At 45.6% G+C, this 27,853-nt stretch overlaps 1 protein-coding gene across 1 annotated transcript in view; it reads right to left on the reverse strand.

Annotated features, from left to right (window-relative positions):
* LOC306985873 (6-phosphofructo-2-kinase/fructose-2,6-bisphosphatase) overlaps nt 1-27,853 on the reverse strand; it is a 91,338-nt gene extending 63,485 nt beyond the window's left edge. Inside the window, exons 1-3 of the mRNA XM_079588618.1 lie at nt 27,647-27,853; nt 26,464-26,589; nt 533-629 (exon numbers count right to left, since the gene is read on the reverse strand). Of these exons, the coding sequence (XP_079444744.1) occupies nt 533-629; nt 26,464-26,589; nt 27,647-27,722 (299 nt within the window). The 5' untranslated portion in view covers nt 27,723-27,853. The remainder of the gene's footprint in view (nt 1-532; nt 630-26,463; nt 26,590-27,646) is intronic.

Raw genomic sequence — 27,853 nt, forward strand, 5'->3', positions numbered from 1 at the left:
TATTAAAAGTGGCAATTCCTTATGTATTATTCAAAAGGTTGTAATATATTACACAAAAAAATATTAACACAATATATTATTTCGGTTACACTTTATTTTAAGGCATCCTTGTTACATTGTTGCAATAATAGTTTTATATTTAAGTACTGAATAATATTAAGCAACTACATGTACTTACTATAGGGTTAGGTAGGATTCGGATTTGGTTGAGGGTTAGTTGCATGTAATTGGCATAATTTACTGTTATTGCTATGGTAATAACATGTAAAATATGTAACAAGGACACTGTAAAATAAAGTGTTACCATTATTTCATATATTTTTCAGTATATTTACACCATATAATATATTGATCAATATATTTTCGTTCTGTTAGGGTGAATATTCAGAACAATAGCATAATTGCGAGTGTGATATTGCTTTTATACAACAGTTCCATAAACAAGAACTTATAATATTAATTTTGGAGAAACAGCACTCTTTGTGATATTACTTAAAATGAAGCACTGTAGTGTAAAGTGTGAGTTTCTCACTTGCGAATCTTCATGGCCTCTTCGTTGTCTGGGAGGAAGAATTCGTAACTCTTATAGGTGTGAACGGCATCCCTTCGGTACTGTCCAACGTTAAACACTGTGAAAATAGGTTCACATCAGTGACTGTTTAGTGCAAGAAATAATGCTCTATGATTTTATTTGGTCTACAGAGGCACATATTACGAATACATCTGTTAAGACTTATGTACTTTAAAGACTACTGAAATTGGAAACAACCAAACATTTTGCCAAAGTTGCCCAATTTACATTGAAAAAGCCAAAAATTACCATATTTTACCAATAAAAATGTACAGAGTTCAACAGCCATCTACCAATATATCAGGCTACAATGTCCTGTATTGACCAATAAGTGTACAACATAAACATACTAGTGCCTAAATCTACCAATAGCTGTGACATTTTATGTTTTTAAATATTATTGTTAATTCTGGCTATGTTGATATGAAAGTGTTCAATTAATTTAAGCAATTCTGTGTCTCATTTTCCTTTCTGAATTATATATAGCCATTTTGTCACCCATTTACAAAATTGCACAAATATTGGCTTTGATATTCACCATTATAAACACTATTTCAACATGCATGCAATATTACAGTTCTATTTCTTTCTTACTGACCACCAGAGGCAGTACTTCCCACTGAATATTATCTCTCTTGCTCATGAGCAGGTCGAGTCTAATAAAAACAAAGTTATCACATGACCAGGTACGTCATGGGGATCCCCTCTATTTAACCCCGTGACATCCTGCAAACTGTTCCTATAATCTTCTCGCATACGTGCAAAGATTGCAGGTCGAAAGAAAAACTTTCATTCAGAATACTTGGATTCCATCTTTCACAGCCTCGTAACAATCATTTTTGTTGGAGCCGCGCATTGTGCGTCCTCCAGAGGCTGCGGGGGATTGAAGACAAACTTTACTTGGAACACGTCTGTTTATTCCGGTCGCTGCCAGATTTGCTTACAAGCACCGGATATTGTTTCTTTTATGAAACGTGTATAAGTGGCATCTCAGAGTGGTTTCGCTCCAAAGAAAAGCCATATAGTGATTCATTTTCGCGAACAGTAAGAGTGTGTGCGCTCCAGGAACGGGAGATAATACAGACCGATGCTTCGCTAATTGTCTGGGGGGCAGTGTGGCAGCACAGGATGATCAGGGGGTCATTAAACCTGAGTAAGCCACAAAAGACATAAATACACTGGAGCTTCAAGCAGTGCAATTAGCTCTGAAGCACTTTGCGCCGACCCTACAGAACCGCCATATTCTAATCAGAACGGACAATACGTCGGTGGTATATCATATCAATCATCAAGGAGGCACGAGGTCCAGCCAGTCTCTAAGAGTAGCACAAGACCTCCTGACATGGGCCTTCCCTCGGTTCATATATGTCAGAGCGATGCATATACCGGGAGTGTCAAATGTGGTGGCAGACTTCTTGTCTCGCCACAGACCTTTGCCAGGAGAATGGAGACTCAATCCAGAAGTTGTTCAGATGGTTTGGCGACGATTTGGCAGAGCACAAGTGGATCTGTTTGCCTCAGAGATCTCGACCCACTGCCCCCTGTGGTTCTCCTGGACAGAGAAGTCCAGCCCGTTGGGTCAGGATGCGCTGGCGCATGCCTGGCCAAATCTTCTACTCTATGCCTTTCCCCCAAACCCATTAATTCTGCCAACTCTCCCCAGAATTCTTCAAGGGAACCACAGGATGCTCTTAGTGGAACCGAACTTCTCAATGGGGAGCCCTGGAGCTTAGCCAGGAGGCAGGACCGACTCCTTCAGTTGCAGGGGCAGATTTGGCACTTAAACCCAGATCGGTTACAGCTCTGTGTCTGGCCACTGAGGAGCCAGAATTACTGTTGAAGTCTTGTGATGTTAAGGTGCAAAACACAATCCTGAATTCCAGAGCACCCTCCACCAGGAATATCTATGCTTGTAGGTGGAAGCTTTTCACTGATTGGTGTACACCAAGAAGTTTGGTCCCAAACCAATGCCCGGTGCCAATGGCGTTATGTTTTCTGCAGTCCCTGCTAGACAATAACAGGGCTCCCTCTACCCTAAAGGTATATGTGGCTGCAATTTCTGCCCAGCATGTAAAAGTAAATGATCAATCACTAGGGTCACATATTGACATCCTATTAGCCTAAATAGACTACTTAAAGCAAGGAAATGTTGCTCCTATTTAAGTAATGTAATAGTTGAATGACGGTGGATTATGAACTCGCCAAAACGGAAAAGAAAGCCAAACTGGACGAAGGATCAGTTACTGCTGCTGACCCAGTTGGTGCTGAAAAAAAAAAATATAATAAAAGGGAAATTCGGCACTGGGATACAACATCGAGAAATGTGAAGTTTCCATCGAACACAATCTGGGTATTGATGGAGTGGGTTTTCTTTCTATTCACAAACACGTCCTCATCCTGACGTGGTGCAATTATTTTAATATGTGTCGATCCGTCTATAGCACCGACCACTCCGGGCACACCGGCAATATCCATAAAGCTGGCTTTGTTTCTTTGGAGTTGGCGAATGTCCAAAGGAAAACTTATGAACTGTCGAATAATATGGGGTCTAGTGCATTGATGGTTTGGTGGATGGATCTGCCTACCGATGGCTGGGATATCGCTAGATCATCGGCATTACACAATTGCATTTTCCCCGTTGCCAGGTAGCGAAGTGTTATCAAACATTTCAATTCGGCACTGATAGGGTTGTTGCGATTAGTTGGCGCTGTTATTGCATCCCTCACAAGATCCACAACAATCAGTATTCCCTCAAGGTTAAGGCAGTGTCTTTGTAATAACTCCGTGTCATTGAGTGTCTCCAACACACTGCGTTGCGCGGCGATTTTAAGATCCTTTGTGAAGTGAGTCTTAGTGAGTTAGGAGTCCCCTCGACTTCTTTTAGGCTGTCCCAGACTTAGGTGCTACTTTTAGGGCAAAAATGCGTCGTGAATTACTCTTAGTGAAAAAAATGAGGAGTCCTAAAGTTAGGAGTGACACGCCCATTATTTTTAGGAGTTGCTCCTAAATTCGCCAGTTAGGAGCTACTTTTAGCCTTAAAATTCTTTGTGAATACGGCCCCTGGGCCCGTATGTATAAAACTTCTAAGAAATGCTCTTAAGAATAGTCTCAAGCTTTGACTTAAGTATCAAAAAATACTTAGTAAAGAGTAGGACTTTTCTAAGAGTAGGAGACTTTTATAAAGCAGCTAAAAGCAACTTTCAGGAAAGTATAAGACTGATTCTTAAAGTGGGATTTAAGTGCTGTGAACTAAGAACTACAATGATGTGAACCCAAAATGGCCGCTCTCAACCTCTGAATCAGCCAATAGTGAGCCTCCAAGGGTGAGGTCACAACAGCATGACACCAATTATGTAATGTAAGTATAATAAAATAATTTAATTAAGACACTGAAACTTTAATATTTAAATGTATTTTTTTTTTAATTGCTTTGCATTGTGCAAAATTATCACAAATTAGTATTGAAGGAAAATGGTCAGATTCACCCTTTATTCAAATAGTATTAAAAATGTGTTAAATATTTTGTAAGTGTATTGTGTAGAGTGTCTGGAGTCAATTGTTTATTTGTGATAACACAATGAAAAATTCCAAATTGTACAGACATAATTGTTAGCCAGGCTGTCAAACAAAGAAATTATGAACGCGTGAATAAACAAGAGAGGACAATTAAATATTAATAAATTAATATATTGCCGACAATGTATGATTTTTTTCTCTCCTGTGAGCTTTTTAGTTTTTCTAAAACCTGTAGCTGTAGTTTGCTCTTTTTTTATCACTTAATATTCAACAATAATATTGATCTGAGTGCATTGATTCATTATATGAGAATTGAACTGAACTGGACCAGAGTGGCTGTATAGATAAATGAACTAAATAGATAACTAATGATTTTTTACATTGGAAATGAAAGCTTTAGCTTAAGTTCTGCCAGGAAGACTAAATTGTCACGTCACTTATTACCTTCTCATCTATCCAATCGTGTTCTAATACTTGTAATATAAAAGATCGGTAGCCTACTTACACACGTCTCAGATGCTGACGCCTACATTCCCCTCCAACCTCCCCACCACCACCACCTGGATGGTCCCTCCCCATACCACCCGGGGGTCCTTCATCTGTCCATACCTCATCCCTCGGGGTCGGCTGCGCCCCTGCCTTCGTCTTCAGGCAGGAAATGCAGATTCCGTTACCCTCGGATTGCGAGCTACAGACGGGGCCTACACCAAAGAACCTTATAACACAATACTTGTTTGATGGGCTGTTAATAAATGTATACTTTGTCACGTCATTTTTCCGAGTCTTTCTGGTAGAATGAATCAACACTGAACTTACTTAAGCAGGACAATGACACTATTTTCTTCTAGAGTTGCTGTACAGCCAAGACTAACTTTGTTGCATTATTTTCCTGTAATCTATGTAAAGCTGCTTTGAAACGATCTGTATTGTAAAAAGCACTGTAGAAATAAAGGTAACTTGAAATAATTGTGTAAGATAAATACCTTCACTAAGTTTAGTGTTTTGTTCTTCTTAACAAAATATAAATATAAAAATATTTTCCTCATAATTTGATGGTTTAAGCAAACTTGTAGGGTCATTTAAAAAAAACCTTAGCACATCACTTTTGGCCACTTATGTATATTTGGTGTGGTCAGTGTCACAATAGTGCTATTCAAGAGCCTGCTAATTGTGGACTGAAGGACTCAAGTCATCACAGGTGCACTTCTGCATTTTTCCAGTTGCCAAAAATCTAATTATTACTTTCATTTCATTGCTATACAATTTCTTAAAGGTAAGTTACAAAAAGAATACCTTGATGATTAAACTTTGTTATCGTTTGATCAACTCATTTAACTACAATACATCATATTTTCATTGAAAAGTGCATGGCCGCGTCCTCTCTGCTGCCATCTTGTTACTCCTAACTAGGTTAGGAGACCTCTCCAGCTCTCTTAAATAATTTAGGAGCTGAGACCAAGTCTTAACACTTAGGAACCTTTATGAATCACACTTATTCTTAAGTTTAGGAATAAGAGTAAAATTAGGTAATTCTTAGAATTTTGACAAACTTGAGACTAAAATTTTACTCTGAGTGGCTTTATACATACGGGCCCTGAGCTTTAGCATAAAAGGGCAACAGGAGCTCTTCAATGGAGCAATGGATGCCAACATTGGATTTATTTTTTTACTGTAACTGTATACAGTAAATTCTTCTGTTGTTGGGATGTACACTATGGGTCTCATTCATGAAACATTCGTAAATATACGAGTAAATATGTGAGTGATCTGCGCGTAAAGAGACCTTCCCGAAAACTCTTCTCCTGATTCACAAATATTTCGTAAACGTCAGATGTGATAGTGAAATGTGTGTGTGTGTTAATGACTTCCAATCAGTCGTAAATGGGACGCGCGTGCACGCTCATTCTTAATTACAATAAATCCCGGCCATTACAGTTTTTACCAACTGCTTACACACAAAATCTTTTCATGTCACACGATTTTTGAAACCTCTCACTCAAAATGCAAACCTACACACCAAATCTCCAAAACCATAAGCTATTTCTCAGCCTTTGACTCAGTTTTCAATTGCATAAAACACTTTTTTCAAAACACTACACACAATTCGCGACCTAAAACACAAAAATCTAATGGGAAGTGACTTGATTTCCTTTTCCAAACACAACTAATCAAAATGCTACATGTATTCACCAGGCCACACACACACTCCTCACATGTGCAAACACTACAGTAATTGCTGATCACACAATCACTGCTTTACTGTAGTATACAGTAGGCCTATGAACACAGTAGGTCACAGGTCAGATTACCTGTTTTGAACAATGGATTCCTGGGACCCCCCCAGGACCCCACTCACACAACAATTGTGTTCTTTACTGTATTCTAGAATATTTTTTTGGTTTACATATGTTTATGGTTTTGTTGTATGCTACTGTAAACAACAGTAATGTTAAATATTTTCTGTTTCTACATTGCATTGGTGTTTCTAGTGTAGATAATTCATAAGGTTTACAGTGTACTTGTTACCCCTCTCAGCAGATTACTTTCACTGTAGAACGTTACATTGAAATGTAGATATAAGCCTATGAAAGACTAAAGAGCTTTAGATTTACAACAACAGTGTTTGCATGATATATCCAAAAATGTACTATTATGAAAGAAGTGTTTGCCATTTGATGCAAATGCTTCATTCTGACTTGTGTTTATGGCATTTTGAATGCAGTATTACATTTTGAAGGAGATGTGAGGCAATTTGCATTTTGTGTGTGCAGTTTTGGGAATTGTGTGTAGAGTTTTGAAAAAAGGAGACATAGTTTTGAAAACGTGTGTAAGCAGTTGGAAAAAACGTCTCGGTTACGTATGTAACCCTCGTTCCCTGAAGGAGGGAACGGAGACGTTTGTCGTGACCGACAAATAGGAATCTCGCTAGAGAGCCAATCTACTTCGAGTGAAACTAAACGAGCCAATACACATTGGCATGCAATCATTTGCATCAGCTGCGCAGCCTCGCAGCGCGGGTATATAACGAGCAGCTGGTGATTGCACTGTAGTTTTTTGCTGAGGAGCCAAGCCGATAAGCTGGCTGCCCCGGCGGGCGGCAGCAGATGTGGCGACGGGACATACGTCTCCGTTCCCTCCTTTAGGGAACGAGGGTTACATACGTAACCGAGACGTTCCCTATCAGTCGGTCACTACGACGTATGTCGTGACCGACAAATAGGAATCCCTACCAAAGCGCCACAGCTACTGCACCCCATCCAGCGCCCTGTGCAAGCCTCTACACCTTCTTGCCTGGTAGGACGATAGGAGGAGGCTTACACAGAGTGAACCTGTCACTGTTGTTCCGTGATAACCCATACAGTGAGATTATTGGATAACACTGGGAAGCGTGCCTGAACTGAAGGAGGGGAACGTTGCGGAAGCCACATTCTCGAGGAGTTAAGTGGAAATAACATATAACAGACTAACCCGAGGGTTGTACAGCATATGAGTAGTGGGTGACTTAGCCCAAGGGAAAGACACGGGCTTCCGATTAGGAGCAGCCGTGGAGAATATACACATATGGGATCCCCGTAGGGTCACACATATGGGACCCAGCCTAAATCCGGTTCTCAAGGATTCAGCGGATAAAGGCCTGGCACCGGACGCTCCGCCAAGTCCGGCCCGAGGGTTTTTGGAGGACTCACAGGTTTTTCACACTGGAGAATAAGGGTGCACAGTAGGGTGCAGCAAGCCGACAGAGCCGGGCCTCTCAGTGCTTCTACCCGTCTAGGGTGAGAACCCGGGAGGAGACCGGCTCTACATGTAGGCTATAGTATCTAGTGAACGTGTTAGGTGTCGCCCAGCCCGCAGCTCTACAGATATCTGTTAGCGAGGAGCCACGTACCAGCGCCCAGGAGGTACCCAGAGCCTCTTGTGGAGTGTGCATGCAACCCGAGCGGGCAGGGCACGCCTTGAACTTGGTAAGCCAAGGCGATGGCATCCACTATCCAGTGGGCCATCCTCTGCTTGGAGACAGCCTTTCCCTTCTGCTGGCCTCCGTAACAGACAAAGAGCTGGTCTGAGGTCCTGACGCTTTGAGTTCTGTCCACGTACATACGCAGAGCGCGAACAGGACAGAGCAAAGCCAGGGCTGGGTCTGCCTCCTCCAGGGGCAGCGCTTGCAGGTTCACTACCTGGTCCCTAAAGGGAGTGGTAGGAACCTTGGGCACATAGCCAGGCCGGGGTCTCAGTACAACATGGTTGTCACCCGGCCCGAACTCTAGGCACGATTTGTCGACCGAAAATGCCTGCAGGTCCCCTACCCTCTTGACAGAGGTCAGTGCAACCAGCAGCAAAGTCTTCATGGAGAGAAGCTTCAAGTCTGCTGATTGCAACGGCTCAAAGGGAGCATCCTGAAGTGCTCGAAGCACCAGGGAAAGGTCCCAAGAGGGTATGGAGGGGGGTCGAGGAGGATTTAATCGTCTCGGATAACCTGACGGAACCTGAGGTCGTGCTAAGGAACCTGACGACCAGGTCGTGCTTTCCAACTGTTTTGCCATCTTTGAGGGTGGAGGGAGACAGCCTTCGCTCCAACCCTTGCTGCAAGAAGGAAAGCACGGACCCTATCGAACATCTTTGGGGGTCTTCTCGGCGAGAAGAGCACCACTCGACGAACAGGTTCCACTTCAAGGCGTACACACGTCTCGTGGACGGCGCCCTTGCAGAAGTGATGGTGTTAAGTACCTCTGGGGGTAAGTCACCTAGAACCTCCGCATCCCGTCCAGGGACCAGACGTGGAGTTTCCAGAGGTCTGGACGCGGGTGCCACAGGGTGCCCCGTCTCTGAGTCAGAAGATCCTTCCTCAGAGGAATAGGCCAGGGAGGGACTGTCACGAGGAGCATGAGTTCTGGGAACCAAGTCCGGGTGGGCCAGTAGGGAGCCACCAAAAGGACCTGCTCCTCGTCCTCCCTGACTTTGCACAAGGTCTGTGCAAGTAGGCTCACTGGGGGTAACGCATATTTGCGAAGGCCCCGGGGCCAGCTGTGTGCCAGTGCATCTATGCCGAGTGTTCCCTCGGTCAGGGAGTAAAACAACTGGCAGTGGGAGGTCTCTGAGGAGGCGAACAGGTCTACCTGAGCCTCTCCGAACTCTCTCCAAATCAGCTGAACCACCTGGGGGTGGAGTTGCCATTCTCCCGGGAGCACAGCTCGTGATAGCTCGTCGGCCACACAGTTGAGCACACCGGGGACATACATGGCGGGCGAGTTGCGACATGCGACGGGAGCGCAGACCACCTTGTCGGTTGATGTACGCAGCGGTCACAGTGTTGTCCGTACGGACCAGCACGTCTCTGCCCTGTAGCGGCCTCTTTAGGCGGCTCAGAGCGAGATGTACTGCTAGCAACTCGAGGCAGTTGATATGCCAATGCAGTTGGGGATATGAAGCAGCCCGAGCGGGGTTATCGCTGCTGTCGCTGCCATATGCCCCAGGAGCCTCTGAAAAAGTTTCAGTGGGACCGCCGTCCTGCCTTTGAACGTGTCCAAGCAGTTCAGCACCGACTGAGCGCGCTGCTCTGTGAGGCGCGCTGTCTGTGCGACCGAATCCAACTCCATACCGAGAAAAGAGATCCTCTGCACGGGGGCGAGTTTGCTCTTTTCCCAGTTGACCTGAAAGCCCAACTGGCTGAGGTGCCTGAGCACGAGGTCCCTGTGTTCGCATAACTGATCTCGAGAGTGTGCTAGTATGAGCCAGTCGTCGAGATAGTTGAGGAGGCGAACGCCCTGTTCTCTCATGGGAACAAGGGCCCCCTCCGTGACTTCCGTGAAGACACGGGGAGACAGGGACAGCCTGAAGGGCAGGACCTTGTACTGATATGCTCGACCCTCGAACGCGAAGCGCAGAAACGGCCTGTGTCGAGGAAGAATCGAGACATGAAAGTACGCGTCCTTCAGGTCTATCGCTGCAAACCAATCTTGGGGACGGATGCATCCGAAAATGCGTCTCTGCGTGAGCATTTTGAACGGTAGCTTGTGGAGGCTCCGATTCAAAAATCGCAGATCCAAGATCGGTCGTAACCCACCACCTTTCTTGGGTACAATGAAGTAGGGACTGTAGTGTCCTGACCTCATATCGGCTGGAGGGACCGGCTTTATCGCGTCCTTCGCCAGTAGGACTGCGATCTCCGCACGCAAGACATGGGCATCGGCTGCTCTCACTGTAGTGGAGTGGATGGCCCGAAACTTGGGGGGACGCCGGGTGAACTGAATCGCATAGCCGAGCCTGATGGTCCGAATGAGCCAGCGAGACGGACTGGGGAGCGCTAGCCAGGCTCGCAGAGACCGTACAAGCGGGACCAAAGGGACCGTAGGCGTACCCAGAGCGGGGCAGCGAGGTGGAACACAGGGACGCGGCTCTCGAGAGGCTCTCTCGGGGAGGCGTCCCGTAGCGTGGTCTGAGTGTGCTGTGCAACACTACCTGGTTCCACGAGGCAGGAGGTGCAGGAGGCGGCTTGGTTGCGTTCTCGAACCACACACTGCTGCCAGCTGGCGACAGAAGAGGCGGATGAGGGTGGTGAGGATTCTCTCCTCCCACTACTCTCCAGGCCCTCTTCAGACCCAGAGATAAGGGAACTGCTTTTTTTTTTTTTTTTTTTTTTGAGAAATTTGGTACCACTGTGACTCCAGTGGTGGAACAGAATTTTGTCTCAAAAGATTAATTCCCCAGCCCTCACCCAGGAGTGAGAAGCTCCACCCATCTCCGCGTCACTCGTCTCCGGTGATTGTTTCACCGACACTTAACCCTCTGGGGTCAGCAATCATGGCGGCGTGATTTGCGCGATTTTTTTTACATAGCAGCTGAATAAACTTAAAATACTCCGTCATATATGGTCATACAGACTTAATAAATATGAAAAAAGAATCTGTGAGATGTCTACTTTTGTATGTGTCCACTTACAATCAAAACAAAACTTTGTGCTTTTGTAAAATAAAGAAATTAAACAGGGTGTGCTTTCTGCCTCTCCGTCTCGTGTACTTTTTTTTTCTTGAGGACGTCTCTAAACATAAACAAAACTCAGCGAATACTTGTCACACATTTATGAGCTCTATATCTTTATAATCATTTAAGTGTGTAGTTTTAAATTATCTGATTCAAAACGAAAACAAATATTCTCTGTTTAAGTAATTTGTATAAAACCAACAAGATATCCAGGTTCTCTAACCCTTCCTCATTAGTTTTAATGTGACCACACCCACACGCGCAAAACATATAGAGATGCAAATCGTCCACGCGTTGCGCGAACGCGCCTATTACCTTAATAACAAAGCGCTGCCAAACTTCATCAGTCCTCTGCTGTCGTCGAGTTTGGAAGACACGCTGTGAGATTATTGGAGTTACATCAGAAGAAAAAGAACGCGATTTGAAGACAAGAAAGATTTTAAGGTAAGAAATAATTCTGAATTATATTAGTTAGTATTGTTGCATAAACTTCACATTGCAGTCGAACTATTGCTCGATGCTTCAGTGAATGTTCTCAGTCGCGCTGTGTGTTTGAAATAGAGGATGGATAGCTACCCGACCCGAGCCCACATCAGAGCCGCATTGAACATTTTACATAAAAAACAGCTTATTATGTAGGTAGCCAATGTGCCTGATGCTTTCACTTGATGCAAACGTTCGTTTTTGTGATTAAAATACATGTAAAATATTACCATAACATCTGTCTTCCTGTGTGCGGAAATTTGTTTATGTAGCCGTGACAACGAAACGCGTGCATGCGCGCCTGTGTTAAGAGCCTTGTTTTTATATATTTTTCTCTAGTGTAGTGTTACTGAAGTGTTCCTTTTTAACGATGCCTGCTATAGCCTACTATTGTTATTATTTTATGCAGCCCTGCACGTATGCCTACAAGGCACAACAAACCTGGCGTTCATTTTATTTATATATATATATATATATATATATATATATGTGTGTGTGTGTGTGTGTGTGTGTGTGTGTGTGTGTGTGTGTTGTTTGTTGTGTGTATTTTATACATTTTAAAAAGCAATTTTAACCAGAACAAATCTAAAATGTATTCCCAAAATCGTGCAGCCCTAGTTTCTCTTGATATCAGTATGTTCACAGGTTTTTTTTTTTTTTATAGGTATAGTCCTGCTGACTTCAACATGATCATGAGGAGGTAAAGTGCAAAATCAAACACAAATGACAGGTATGCACTATGTTTCAGAAATGGCACAAATGTGTGTGACTGGTTAAGTCTCTGTCTTTAGTTCATTGTGTTAAATAATGTGCTTTTTTGCCATTTGTTGTGTATCTTTGGATTGTTGTGTTGTAAATAAATCCAAACAATCAAAAAGCCATTCTTTTTAAAATCTCCTCATTCTTTGTTCAAAGTTCCTCATAGGCCCTGAGAGCTCCTAATAGGGCCATTATGGGAGGCTCTTTGTCTCTCTCAGGTGTGAAACACTCAATATTCATGGGTGGTTAACGCCTACTCGCATAAAGCTTTCTTACACAAGACATGTCTTACAAATTTTAAATCAATATATTGTCTGATCTGAATGAGTAGTCAAGGGGATTTTCACATAGTTTTGGAGCAAATATTCTAGGCTACGTGATACAATTTTCAAAAGTCTTGTGAATAAATAATCAGTTTGGGTTTCATGGCCTCATTTCAGTGACTTTTTTTTTTTCATTTTCACAAACCACGCATAAATGTTATTATCTCAAAACTACAAACTTTTACATACATGCTGCTGACATATTATTGTAGCAGAGTTTGTGCTGAATGCAGTGTAATAAGACTTTAGTCATGAAAATGTCACAAGTAACAGAAATAAGCACAAAATCAGAGCATGTCCGAACACCTCCAGGACCCAGAAAACACCTCAGACCCCAGAGGGTTAAACAGTGGCTGAGACGGGCGGTGTCATCCCCCTGCAGCAGACACAGTAGAGCAGGCTGTGCGAGAGGAGTTGTTTTTTGCAGGGGATGACACCCGTGGCGACGAGTAGACTGAGGGGCAGCCCACGAGGTACTCTGGTGGTACGTCGGAGGAAGCACTTCAGTCTGCTGCTGACTGTGGAGAACTGCTGGGCCAGTTCTCAACAGTGTCGCCGAAAAGGCCACCTTGTGAGATGGGAGCATCAAGAAAGCGTGCTTTGACTAGCTCTCACACCTCTACAAGGACAGCCAGGGCGCTTCTGGACCACCAAGGTGGACATCGTCTGATCGAGGGCCTGCGCTGTGACTTGAACACGGTCAGTCAACAAGCGCAGCTCAACCCCGGCTCAGAACTACCCTCGTGCAATAAGAGTGCCTTGGCCTCAAATACAGGGTAGAGGTGGCCTGCCAGAAGCACAGCCAGCCCACCAGAGGGTAGTGAGAGAGGTGAAAACTTATGCAGAATTTGGCACTCCATTTATTTATTTTTTTTGGCACCAATATAGCTCCATACTGCTAAGTTTTCAATGCACGTCCGAGAAAGACCCGGGAAACCATGGCTGTCAGCTCTGAATCTGATTCAGCATAAGCACACTATTACAGTGGGAACTCAGCCTCATCATTTCCAGAACGAAACAGCCCCTCTCTCCGATGCAATCGACATCTGCCCTCAGCTGGAGCCTTGAATGAAATGCTAGGTTCCTCCATTTTGAAGGACCAGCAATCCCATCCAGAAGCTGCAGAGCTTGTGATGCGCTAGAGAGGGAGGGGCCCTAGGGGGTTGGTTCCCCGAAGGAGAAGCCCTCAGCTCTCAGGATCACCCAAGCTATTCTACTGAAGTAGACCTCTCCTGGTGGCCACCAGGGAGGGCACTACAATGGAGAATAGACATGGGGACCACGCATCTAGAGCGCCGAGCGAGCGCTGGGTCGCCGTGACAACCCGCGCTGCAGCCCGGCAGCTCGACGGCACACGACACGCTGGTGTCCCAGAGTGTTGAGCAGACCTGCAGCTGTGCTTTCATACACAAGCAGCGGCTGGCCAACAACAGAGGGGACTCAAGCTTTCCGGAGAAAGCAGAGTCAACCGGCGTGCCGACGTGGTCATGTTCCCGTGCGAAAACATGAGCCACCCACGAACACAGTCTCACATGTTTCCCAGGCATGCGAGACAGTGATCATGGCCGTCAGTGAGGACAGGAAACGACCGCAACCAGAAACACACAGGTGGAATGTCATCTTTAGAAAGACGCAACTCACACCCATGTAAGCTCTTTCAGGTGAATGCTCTTCTTGGTACTGAAGCACGCAGGGGAACGGTCGCAGCGGACACAGACAGAAATGTGCAACCTGTCGTGCACTGTCTCTCTTCACGGCGGTCTTACCAGCCGTAAGAACGGCTATTTAACGCTCTTGGCGCACCGTTACCAGCTGTGAAAACAGCTTTTTTGTTTCGCTCAGAACACAAAAACAAAAGAGAAAAGAAAGTCGACCCCACTGCCGCGCTGTATCGCCCGCACCAGACACGAGAGATCTTCCTGAAGAGCTTGCTCGTTGTTTGATCACTCAATATTGGATAGATTAAACAGCATCGGTTGGCTCCGAAGCAAAAAGCAACAGTGCAATCACCAGCTGCTCGTTATATACCCGCGCTGCGAGGCTGCGCAGCTGATGCAAATGATTGAATGCCATTGTGTATTGGCTCGTTTAGTTTCACTCGAAGTAGATTGGCTCTCTAGCGATATTCCTATTTGTCGGTCACGACATACGTCGTAGTGACCGACTGATAGGGAACTGTAAATCCGACTGACAACTATATATGGGCATCATATTATGACACCAAACGAAGGATTTCAACATGTCTTCTTACAGTTTTTCTCGATTGCTTAAACACTATAATCAGGCTTTTGAACTAAAATTTCAAAACCATAATGACATTTATCAAAAATCACACCCATTTCACTAAACTATAAACACAAATACCTTTATTTTTCTCATTGCCTACACCATGTGGTCATTTAGAAAGCACTAGTATTCAGTATTGTTCACTCAAGTCAGCACAGCTTCAGCTCAGTTAGCACACAATTGCCCAGGTGAAAACACTAAGAGTCAAAATTTAACACACATCAATCAGATCCTTCAATAGATAGATAAAAGGGCCCAAATCAGTTTATTGAGTTTTGGAACAATAGATCCAGAAAGACATGAAGAAAGAAGTCGAGGAGGGATAGGAGGAGGAGGAAAGGTAAGGGGAAGGGCAAGAAGACAAGCAGTCTCGGATGAAATTCAAGCCACTTTAGTTGACCATGTCCTTGTCCATGCTATGACTATGAGGGAGGCTGGGCTACGAGTAAGGCCGAATTTGAGACACTTCATTGTCGCCTCCATCATCAGAAGCTTCAGGGAGGTGTGCTGGCAAACAAAACTCTATCACTGAATAAGAGGCAAACATTTCCCATTGTCTTTGATGAGGTTTATTTTCTTGCAAGAAAAGGCCAGCAGTCGTACAGTCACACAGAGTGTCTGCAGAGTGTGACAGTGAAGGGAGAGCATCCTTCCTCCTTTATAGTCTTGACTCCCAGACTGTTATCTTTCTAGGCCAATGATGGTTTTTCAACCATACGTGGAACATTCTTAGACTTGTTCATCATATTTTATCCTTTAGTGGAGGCCCTCCTGTCACGTACAACACTCTTTACAATTACAATACAATTCCATATTTGAATAAGGTTTGTATGTGCTCTTTTACTGTCATATGATGGTCACACACATATCTTACGTAAGTTACAGTTTTTCTCGATTGCTTAAACACATTTCTTGAAACTATGCCTCGTATTCTCAGAACAGTAAACACAAATCCATAACGTCTCACCCAATTCCCCAAACATCCTATTTTCAGGTCAAAATGAAGCTCTACACTCAAAACCATTCACTCTTGCTGAAAAACCAAACTTTGTCCTCAGACTGCACACACAAGCCATCAAAATCACACACACTACAACATAGTCCTACACACTGGTATAATAAATTCAAAACAACATTTCCAAAACTGGTAAGTTATGTTGCTTGTGGTTCCCCCCCTAACAAACCTTTTCACATGATGAACACAAAAGACACAACCAATGGATACATTGGCATATTTTTATTCATTCATGTACTCTTGTAAAAGTACTTTTTTTTTTTTACTCTCTCCTCTATTTTTTTATTTTTATATTTACTTACGTAAGATATGTGTGTGACCATCATATGACAGTAATAGAGCACACACAAACCTTATTCAAATATGGAATTGTACTGGAATGGTAAAGAGTGTTGGTCGTGACAGGAGGGCCTTCACTAAAGGATAAAATATGATGAACTATGTTCCACGTATGGTTGAAAAACCATCATTGGCCTAGAAAGATAACATTCTGGGAGTCAAGTCTATAAAGGAGGAAGGATGCTCTCCCTGTCACACTCTGTAGCCACTCTGTGTGACTGTACGACTGCTGGCGTTTTCTTGCTAGAAAATAAACATCATCAAAGACAATTGGAAATGTTTGCCTGTTATTCAGTGATAGAATTTTGTTTGCCAGCACACCTCCCTGAAGGTTCTGATGATGGAGGCGACGGTGAAGTGTCTCAAATTCGGCCTTACTCATAGCCCAGCCTCCCCATAGTCATATCATGGACAAGGACATGGTCAACTAAAGTGGCTTGAATTTCATCCGAGACTACTTGTCTTCTTGCCCTTACCTTTCCTCCTCCTCCTATCCCTCCTTGACTTTTTTCTTCATGTCTTTCTGGATCTATTGTTCCAAAAACTCAATAAACTGATTTGGGCCCTTTTATCTATCTATTGAAGGATCTGATTGATGTGTGTTAAATTTTGACTCTTAGTGTTTTCACCTGGGCAATTGTGTGCTAACTGAGCTGAAGCTGTGCTGACTTGAGTGAACAATACTGAATACTAGTGCTTTCTAAATGACCACATGGTATAGGCAATGAGAAATGAAGGTATTTGTGTTTATAGTTTAGTGAAATGGGTGTGCTTTTTGATAAATGGCATTATGGTTTTGAAATTTTTGTTCAAAAGCCTGGTTATAGTGTTAAAGCAATCGAGAAAAACTGTAATATAAAAAATATAAAATTAGAGGAGTAAAAAAAAAAAAAGTACTTTTACAAGAGTGCATGAATGAATAAAAATATGCCAATGTATCCATTGGTTGTGTCTTTTGTGTTCATCATGTGAAAAGTTTGTGAGGGGGGGAACCACAAGCAACATAACTTACCAGTTTTGGAAATGTTGTTTTGAATTTATTACACCAGTGTGTAAGACTATGTTGTAGTATGTTTGATTTTGATGGCTTGCGTGTCCAGTCTGAGGACAAAGTTTGGTTTTTCAGCAAGAGTGAATGGTTTTGAGTGTAGAGCTTCATTTTGACCTGAAAATAGGATGTTTGGGGAATTGGGTGAGACGTTATGGATTTGTGTTTACTGTTTTGAGAATACGAGGCATAGTTTCAAGAAATGTGTTTAAGCAATCGAGAAAAACTGTAAAAGCGAATGAATTTTTTTTTCTCATTATCAAATAATATTTTATATTTTATCAAATAAAATAAAGTTCATTCAAACCGCCACATTTTATTTTCAAGCGTAGGCCTACATAGGCGTATCAGGTCCTAAAAAAAGGACATTTTAATGAATCCGAAAATTTACGCCAGAAGCACTTTACACACGATTTACACAAAAATTCGTTCTGGTCGTGTTTCATGAATGAGACCCAATGTACGTTGTTTTTGTGGGAAAAATATAATATATATTTGTTACAGTGTATTTGTGTGTTCGGAGTATAAAAACAATATTCTCAAATATTTTATAACACACTTATGTATGTACTGTCTGTAGTAAGTGTAACACTAAACAAACAAAGGCCGAAGTCATTATGATGAATGGAGAACGTCTCGGATACGGATGTAACCCTCGTTCCCTGAGTAGGGAACAGAGAAGTTACGTCGAATGACGACGAAATGGGGTTCGCTTAGAAGCCTATCCTCTTCGAACAGTAATAAAACGAGCCAATGGCAAGCAAATGCCATGGGTCTGCTGAATTTGCATAGCATAACTCCGCCCCACCATGTGGGTATAAAGGAAGTGAGCTGGCAACATGCAGATATGTTTCTTCGCTGAAGGAGCCAAGGCTGAACTCGGCTGTTTCAGCGGTACAGCGGAAGTGGCAGGAAGACGTAACGTCCGTAACCGAGACGTTCCCTTTCGTTGTCACTTCGAGTTACGTCGAATGACGACGAAATGGGGTTCCCAGTCCAATCACGCCACCTCGGCTGTCTTCCAGTGCCCTGCGTAAGTCTGAGCTCCCTGTCGTGAGACTAGCACGGACGAAGGACTCCTACTTAACACAGGAATACCAAGGTACACTGGGAAGCATATCTCAGCGGAATATGCAATCAGTGCCCGTCCGAAGGGGGGACTTAGAATACACATATGACCCGGAAGGGGGTGCATATGGAGAACACTGGGGTGTCCAGCCCGCAGGGTGGAATCTTTCAACCTCAGGAGTGGCAGAGTGGCTTGCCAAGGGAAAGACACATGCTCGAGAGAGGCTTACAGTGGAATACACACGTGGGGGTCGCCCAGAGGGGGAACCATGCACATGGCGGCACCTAGCCAACGCGAAAGCTGCCAGAGGCATAACTCTGGCGGTGACGTCAACAGCGCTGGAGGAACTCAGGGCTTATCAGGCTCACCTGAGGAAAATATCGCACGTATCCAGTCCGTGGAGTGGAATGGCGAGCAAGCGAAGACACCTGAGCGGGTCCTAGTACCGGCTGGTTGAAGGGAGTACACGGGAGGACACTGGCTCCACTCGGAGATTATAGAATCTGGCGAATGTGTTGGGTGACGCCCAGCCTGCAGCTCTGCAGATGTCTGTTAGCGAGGCGCCATGCGCTAGAGCCCAAGAGGAGGCCACACTCCAGGTGGAGTGGGCCGTCACACCAAGGGGGCACGGTCGACCTTGCTGCTGGTAAGCCAAAGCAATGGCGTCCACTATCCAGTGAGACAACCTTTGCTGGGAGAGAGCCTTTCCCTTCAGCTTCCCACCATAACAGACAAAGAGCTGGTCTGAGGTCCTGAACAATACGTTCTGTATACGTAAGCACGGAGGGCGCGTACTGGACAGAGCAATGCCAAGGCTGGGTCTGCCTCCTCCAGGGGCAGCGCTTGCAGGTTCACCACCTGGTCCCGGAAGGGAGTGGTGGGAACCTTGGGCACATATCCAGGCCGGGGTCTCAGGATCACGTGAGAATCAGCCGGCCCGAATTCCAGGCACGCTTCGTCTACAGAAAATGCGTGCAGGTCCCCTACCCTCTTGATGGAGGCCAATGCAACCAGGAGCGCTGTCTTGATTGACAGGAACTTAAGCTCCACTGATTGCAGAGGGTCAAAGGGAGCACTCTGCAGGGCAGTTAGAACCACTGAGAGGTCCCAAGAGGGAACGAGAAGAGGGCGAGGAGGATGTAGTCTCCTCGCTCCTCTCAGGAACCTGATGACCAGGTCGTGCTTTCCCACGGACTTACCTTCGAGTGCGTCGTGATGTGCGGCGATAGCGGCAACATACACTTTCAGGGTGGAGGGAGACAGCCTTCGCTCCAACCCATCCTGCAGGAAGGAAAGCACGACACTGATCGGGCATGATCTGGGGTCTTCTGAGTGAGAAGAGCACCAAGAGACGAAGAGGTTCCACTTCAACGCGTAGGCATGTCTAGTGGACGACGCTCTAGCGGAAGTGATGGTAGCCACCACCGCTGGTGGTAGGGTACTCAAACCTGCCTCGTCCCGTCCAGGAGCCACACGTGGAGGTTCCAGAGATCAGGACGAGGGTGCCAAAGGATGCCCTGTCCCTGAGAAAGGAGGTCCTTCCTCAGAGGAATTGGCCAGGGAGGTGCTGTCGCGAGGAGTACAAGTTCGGAGAACCAGGTTCGGTGGGCCAGTGTGGGCAACCAATATGACCTGCTCCTCGTCCTCCCTGATCTTGCACAGGGTCTGTGCAAGAAGGCTCACTGGGGGAAACGCATACTTGCGGAGGCCCCGCGGCCAGCTGTGTGCCAGTGCGTCCGTGCCGAGCGTAACCTTGGTCAGGGAGTAAAACTGGGCGCAGTGGGACGAGTCGTGGGAGGCAAACAGGTCTACCTGTGCGTCCCCGAACTGATCCCAAATCAGCTGAACCGCCTGGGGATGGAGTCTCCATTCTCCAGGAAGAGGTTGAAGCCGTGAGAGCTCGTCGGCTGCACAGTTCAGGTCTCCCGGGATATAAATGGCTCGAAGCGACCTCAGATGCTTCTGACTCCATAAGAGGAGGTGGCGGGCGAGTTGCGACATACGGCGGGAGCGTAGACCACCTTGTCGGTTGATGTATGCTACTGTCGCGGTATTGTCTGATCGGACTAGTACGTGCTGGTTCTTGAGCAGCGCATGGAAGCGGTGCAGAGCGAGACGCACTGCCAGCAACTCGAGGCAATTGACATGCCATAGGCGGTGGGGTCCTGTCCAGGAGCCCGCGGTAGCATGTCCATTGCACATGGCGCCCCAGCCCGTGGAGGAGGCATCCGTTGAGACAACAACATGCCTGGAAACTCATTCTAAGGGCACTCCGGCCCGTAGAAAGCTGAGGTTCGTCCACGGGGTGAAGGTCTGACGGCAGGCCGGAGTAACTGGTACTCGGAGCGTGCCCTGGTGCCATGCCCACCTCGGGACTCGATCGTGAAGCCAGTGCTGAAGCGGTCTCATATGAAGCAATCCGAGCGGCGTTACCGCGGCTGCAGATGCCATATGCCCCAGGAGCCTCTGAAAAAGTTTCAGTGGAACCGCACTCCTGCCCTCGATTTGTCTCAGGCAAGTCAGCAGTGACTGCGCGCGCTCGCTCGTAAGCTGCGCACACATGGCGACCGAGTCGATTTCCATACCGAGAAAAGAGATCCTCTGCACGGGGCAAAGTTTGCTCTTCTCCCAGTTGACCCGAAGGCCCAGACGGGCTAGGTGCGGGAGCACTAGGTCCCTGTGTTCGCAAACCTGGTCTCGAGAGTGAGCTAGGATTAGCCAGTCGTCGAGATAATTCAGGATGCGAACCCCGTGTTGCCGTAGCGGCACAAGGGCTGCCTCGACGACCTTCGTGAAGACGCGAGGAGACAGGGTCAGCCCGAATGGGAGAACTGCGTACTGGTATGCCTGCCCCTTGAAAGCAAACCGCAAGAACGGTCTGTGTCGAGGAAGAATGGAGACATGAAAGTAGGCGTCCTTCAGGTCGATCGCTGCAAACCAATCCTGTGGCTGCACACATTCGAAAATGCGTTTGGCCGTGAGCATCTTGAACGGAAGCCTGTGAAGGGAACGGTTCAAGACGCGCAGATCCAGGATTGGCCGTAACCCACCGGTTTTCTTGGGGACAATGAAGTAGGGGCTGTAGAAGCCGGACCTGATTGCGGCTGGAGGGACAGTCTCGATCGCACCCTTTGCCAGCAGGGTGGCGACCTCCGCTCTCATGACAGGGGCATTGCCACCGACCATAGTGAAGCGGACTCCCCTGAAGCGGGGAGGAGACCGCGCGAACTGAATCGCGTAGCCGAGCCTGATGGTTCGCGTGAGCCAGCGGGACAGGGGGGAAGCTCTAACCAGGCTCCCACGGACTGTGCCAGCGGGGTCATGCGAACGACAGACGTCCCCCCGGGGGTGCAGCGATGCGGAATGACCGGCCCGGACGTGGGTGGCATAGCGGCCCGGTGTGGGGGCACGGTCATTAGCCGCGTCCTGCCAGAGAGGGCCAGGGAAGGACCAGCGTTCCACAGGGGCGTGCTCTGGCAGGGGTCTGGCGACAGAGGGGGACGAGAGTGGCGAGGCCCGTGAGCGTGCGCACTGTCATCCGAGAACTCTGTGACAGAGGAGGGCGAGAGTGGCGGGACCCGAGGGTGGCGCGCACTGTCGTCCGAGAACTCTGTGTGCTCAGAGATGGGAGTGACAGTTCTTTGGAAAAATAGGTTTTCCCCCGGCCCTCCAACGGGGGAAGGAGTGGCCCTGCAACCACCTCCTAGAAAGAACTGCAACCCATCTCTGAGCTGCCCGTAACGGGAGCACCGCATTGCTGCGGGGCTGGTACGGGCTGGGGCGCCTTCCTGCGACTACCTCCAGGCACGGCCTGGGTGAAGGATGCTGCTAGGGCCGGCGGGGAGTGTCGCAGGAGGGCGCCCTCGGCAGCGAGCAGACTGAGGCGGCTGAGCCGGCGGCTGAGCAGCTGGCCGCGAGATCAGAGCCTCAGTCTGCTCTGGGCGGCCGAGAACTCTGGGCAAAGTCCTCGACTGCGCCGCCGAGGAGGCCAGTCTGGGATATGGGGAGTTGAGGAAGCGGGTTCGCTCAGCCTCGCACATATCAACCAGACTAAGCCAGTTCTCGTCTCTGGACCACATATGTGGACATCACCTGACCCAGGGAGCGTGTGGTCACCTTCGTCACCCGTAGAGCGAGGTCGGTGGCGGCACGCAGCTCTTGCAAGAGCCCTGGACCAGCCCCACCCTCGTGCATTAGCAATGAGCACCCCTGGCCTGGTAGACCTGAGGGATGGGCATAGCATGCAGTGAGGTGGCAGCCAGCCCCGCAGCTCTATAGATCTCTGCCACCGGAGTAGACAAAAACCTACATGCTTTGGGGTGGGTGGGTGCTTAGGGCCACCACGCCAGTGGAGGCGCTGTGGGGACACAGTTGTGTTGCCACAGAACACTCCACAGGGGGAACCCCAGTGTACCCACTGGCCGCGACCTCATCGAGGGCAGAGAAGGCGGAAGAGGCCGCTGAGTAGTCTCATGACCTCTTCATGCACGTCCAGGAAGAAAGGAATTGGGGGCGGGCCGACGTGTGCCGGTGCGTCCTCAAAAACCGATCATCAGCCTTAAGCGCTTGGGACATGGCGTAGGGTTCCACACAAGCCCAATGCTCGCGACTGCCTGGGGAAGCATGGCAGAGTTCTGGTTCAGACTCGGACAATGCTGGCACACCCGGAGGAGGCAGCACAGCCGAGTCTTCTCCAGCGTACTCACGCCCACCTTGTGATGCGGCGATAGACAAGATTTCATCTGCCGGGGCATCGAATGAAATGCTGGACCCGCCCGCGACCTCTGGCTGGGACTGGTCAGCGATCTCATCCGGATACCACACGGGTTGCAATGTGAAGAGGCGTGTGTGGACCGAGGATAGATCATCGGGTTGGTTCCACACAGCAGCCTCTGATCACCCTGGCCACCAGCCGAAGTATTTCCTCTTGCGGAGAGAATAGATCGGGGTGTGGATGAGGGGACTCTCTCTCGAGGAGGTCATCGAGTCTCGATCGTTACATTGCGATGGTCATGTCCCCGCAATGAGAACATGACGCATCCACGAACACTGTATGTGCGTTTGCCCAAACACATCAGACAGCGTCCGTGCCCATCAGCTGATTTAATCTGTGTATCGCACCCAGAAACACACGGGCGAACCGTCTTTAAAAACACGCGCCGCGTGCAGCTCTTTTAGAGAGATAAAACTCAAACAGCAGTGTTGAAGCGCCCAGGGAGAGACACATGACTGGCAGACCACTGCGCAGATCGGCAGGCAATATGAAGCTCGCTGGAATTCGCCGTCACACCAACACCTGAAGAGTAGCTCGTCTCGAAGAGTGAAGAGAGATGATCTCAGAATGGCTTGTGGAGTGAAGAATGCTCTTGGCTCCGAAGCGAAAACATATCTGCATGTTGCCAGCTCACTTCCTTTATACCCACATGGTGGGGCGGAGTTATGCTATGCAAATTCAGCAGACCCATGGCATTTGCTTGCCATTGGCTCGTTTTATTACTGTTCGAAGAGGATAGGCTTCTAAGCGAACCCAATTTCGTCGTCATTCGACGTAACTCGAAGTGACAACGAAAGGGAATAAGTGTTTTCCATTCATCATAGTGTTTTACATTGAGCACATCAGTGTTCAACTGCTTCTTATAAATGTCTATTCATATGATGGTTTGTGTGTGTCATTTGAAAACAAAATACCATTTTGAGAAGAAATAATATTGTTTTGAATGTAAAGTTTCATTTTGCAGGAGAATTGAGGGGTTTTGCCCATTGTGTGTGTGTTTTTTGATTTGTGTGTAGAGTTCTGAGAATATGAGGCATGCTTTCAGAAAATGTGTAAACAATTGAGAAAAAAAAGTACACAATAGCAGTTATTGAGAGAACTCTCACTATCCTATGTACAGTAAAAACTTTATCACATGTAATACACCCTCAAACTCATAATTGTCAAACTATTCCGCATCCAGAAATGCATGGAGGGAGAGGCGTCTTTAAAAAGACGCTCGCTGCCTGCTTGCTCTTTTAGGGAAAAAAAACCCTCTCTTAGTGCTGAAGCGCACAGGGGAACAGTTGTGGCACAGCGTGCAAGACCAACTTCAGGAAGTCTGCAGTGTGCAAAATACTATTTTAGGAGAACTACAATGTATGCAGAGAAAGCTCTTTTAAAAGCGACGGTAACGCTTTAGATTCGCCGTTCCCGCGGCGGTAAAATTGCGGGTGTGTATTTGCTGCCTTTGACCGCTAAGAGGCGCTACAATCGCAGACTTTGAAAAGTGTCAGTTTATTCTCTCTATTGCGTAATCTGCCGCCGCGCCGCGGCTCATTGAGAGTGATTGAAATGTGGTACTAGCAGATCAATTCAAGTGAAACATGTAGTTAAACGAATTCATATAATCACAAGACTGAAATTAAATGTAATACATTTAATAAATAATTAAAACAGTTCAACACAAAACATTGCAATAGAAAAATATTACGCTTTGTGAAATTTTGAAAGCCGTGCATGCATTAAGGGAACCATGAACGTAACTGGAACTGGTTCTGATTTTTTATGTTTTGTCGTTTAAACGTGCCTGTTGCATATCTTTATTTTATATATATTAAATGGTCTATTGGTGAAGTAATTTATAGCATTGATTACTGTGGAGGGAGGGGGATTAAAATAATTCAGCAGAAGCAGGGATGTTTAGACCAGAAGGAAATCCCAGTCCCCCTGGCAAATCACACATTGCTTAAAACCATGTTTTTACAAACTCTTTATAGGCTAGGAACCAAAAAAAAAAAAAAAAAGGCTATCCTGTAGGCCTATAAAAAAATGTTTTGTTTGTTTGATTGTCTGCATTAGGCTAAAAGGCTATGACATGCATTAATAGGCTAATATAAAATGTACAATAGTCTATGTTTGTTCGGGATATGAACTCGTGTCATCCAAATGATCGATACGTAAGTTCTACCACTCGGCCATGAATTTACTCACTGAGAAATGCACGGTTTCTCCAGTCTTCTCCAGAGAAGCGCTCATCATTCGTCTCAATCCTCAATAGAATAGTAGACAAATAATCAGCTTCATTGCACCTAATTTATTTTTGTTTGTTATTTTTGTTATTATTATAATTATTTAATTTTTTATCACGCTGCTTCCAACGGGCAATAGGCTTATGCCGCCCACCGACGTCTAGGCGTAGGCTACAATATGAAATAAAGGCTATATTGTTCTCGTCTCTATTTTTAAATTATGATTCTATTTTTCTGTCCTAAACAATGTTCTATAGTAGCCTATTTCATCTGTTAATTGACATTCGTCAACGTTAATTGTTAATTGACATTACATTTCAAAATACGGCAATATAGCTGCTGTTTTGCACAATGTCCCTCTGCGCCACCTGGCGGTCATTTCGCGAATTACTTTGAAATGCGACTGGATTATTTTTGCCGCGGTGGCTGGCGCGGTAATAGGCATTCTGGTTGAGTACCATCTGTACATAAAGGCTTTTTTAAAATTACCAGTGCATTTATAAAGTAGGCTAATTTGTTTTTATTGCAATGGTGCACTGATTAAGTTGTTTCAAGGCAAGTAAAACTATAGCAACTTTTTTTTTTAATGCTGGAGAAATATACTCTTGTTCCATGCATGTAGTTACAGGGTAAGTATGACATTGCGGGCTGTAAATTAAAGTGGTGCTTCTTACCCTCATGTTTTATGTAGTTACAGGGTAAGTACAATAAAAACACATGTATACACACAATCTGATATCACTTGGAAAACTTTATTTGAAAAACAACTTATTTCTCTGTTAAACAGCTTCAACAGTTTTTTGAGTGCTTGTGTGTAATGTCTGAGGGCAAAGTTTGCTTTTTCAGCTAAATGTAATGGTTTTGAGTGGATAACTTCATTTTGATCTGTTTGGGGAATTAGGTGAGAAGTTAAGAATTTGTGTTTAGAGTTTTGAGAAAAGGACGCATAATTTCAAGACATATTTTTAAACAATCAAGAAAAACTAATGTGTGAGAAAATGTTGTGCTTCTACCTGTTAATTTGATACATTTAAATGTTTGTATAATGTTTCCATGAATAATAATTCTCACCCTTGGTGGGAACGCCAATCCAGTTGAGATATCGTGTGAGTTTCTTAGAGATGTAGGTCTTTCCACGGGCTGGCAGACCAACCATCACAATCATGGTGGGAGAGTTGGTGAACTGTGGAACTGACGCTGAAACAAGCACACACATTATGTCTAAGTAAATAAATAAAACCCATGATAGTTTCATACACATTATATTAATCTAACATTTCATTGCAAACTGATGCATCATTTGATATGGTTTTACAATGCATTTCTTTAACTGATCTCTATGGAGACAAAAGCCATGTTTACACTCCCACTCATTTCATTGTTAATCAGTGAAGTTATTCATTTTACTAAAGAAACAGTAGTGTCTCATGTATCAGTGGTTTGTGTGTGTGTGTGTGTGTGTGTGTGTGTGTGTGCGTGTGTGTGTGTGTGTGTGTGTGTGTGTGTGTGTGTATGTATGTGTGTGTAAATGGCAATGAACTGGACTCCAGTGAGGTGAATAGCCCAGAGGACACAAACCATCATGCACTGTCAAAATAAAACACACACACACACACACACACACGCACGCACACACACACACACACACACACACACACACACACACACACACACACACACACACACACACACACACACACACACACACACACACACACACACACACACACACACACACACACACACACACACACACACACACAAAACACACCACAAAGCTGATTTTTATCACAACCACAAGAAAAAGTGTTAGGAAATATTCTCTGTATGATTTTATTTTAAAGCATTTTCACTATGCAATATTCTTTTTTTATCTATCTATTACATACTAACTCTCACTTCTTACTTAGGCAGTCTCTTAAAAATATTTTTGAAGGTTTTATGAAAAAGAGTTTATGGAGGTTTTATTAAAATTGATCCAGTTTGCAAGATACTTGGTCCAGTTTGCTGATATTCTAACAGCATAATGAATAAAACATATGCCCACTAACTTATACTTTTATGACCTGATAGCAAGAACACAGAAATAGAGTGAAGGATGAGACAGAGTCAAGACAAGTCAAGTCACCTTTATCTATATAGCGCTTTTTACAATAAAAAGCGCTATATTTGGTTTCAAAGCAGCTTTACAGAGATAAGAGGAAATGAATGCAACAGAGATTGAGAGAGATGTTTCTTCAGATGTCTGACTTACAGCCTCTTCTCTGCCTCAGCCTGCTGCTCATCGACGGCACCCAGATCTTCTCCAGAGGGTTTTGTGTAAGTTCCATTTGTGAGCGATACGTGTAAGATAAATACAGGTGTGTATGAAAAATGCACAAAGTGACTAGTCAAACTGATGTCTTCTCTAATGTATGTGTAACCTTGTCCACTTTGAAGCAGATGTGTTTGAACTGGTGAA

Source organism: Phoxinus phoxinus, assembly GCF_949152265.1.
Source record: "Phoxinus phoxinus genome assembly, chromosome: 18".
Classification (NCBI taxonomy): domain Eukaryota; kingdom Metazoa; phylum Chordata; class Actinopteri; order Cypriniformes; family Leuciscidae; genus Phoxinus; species Phoxinus phoxinus.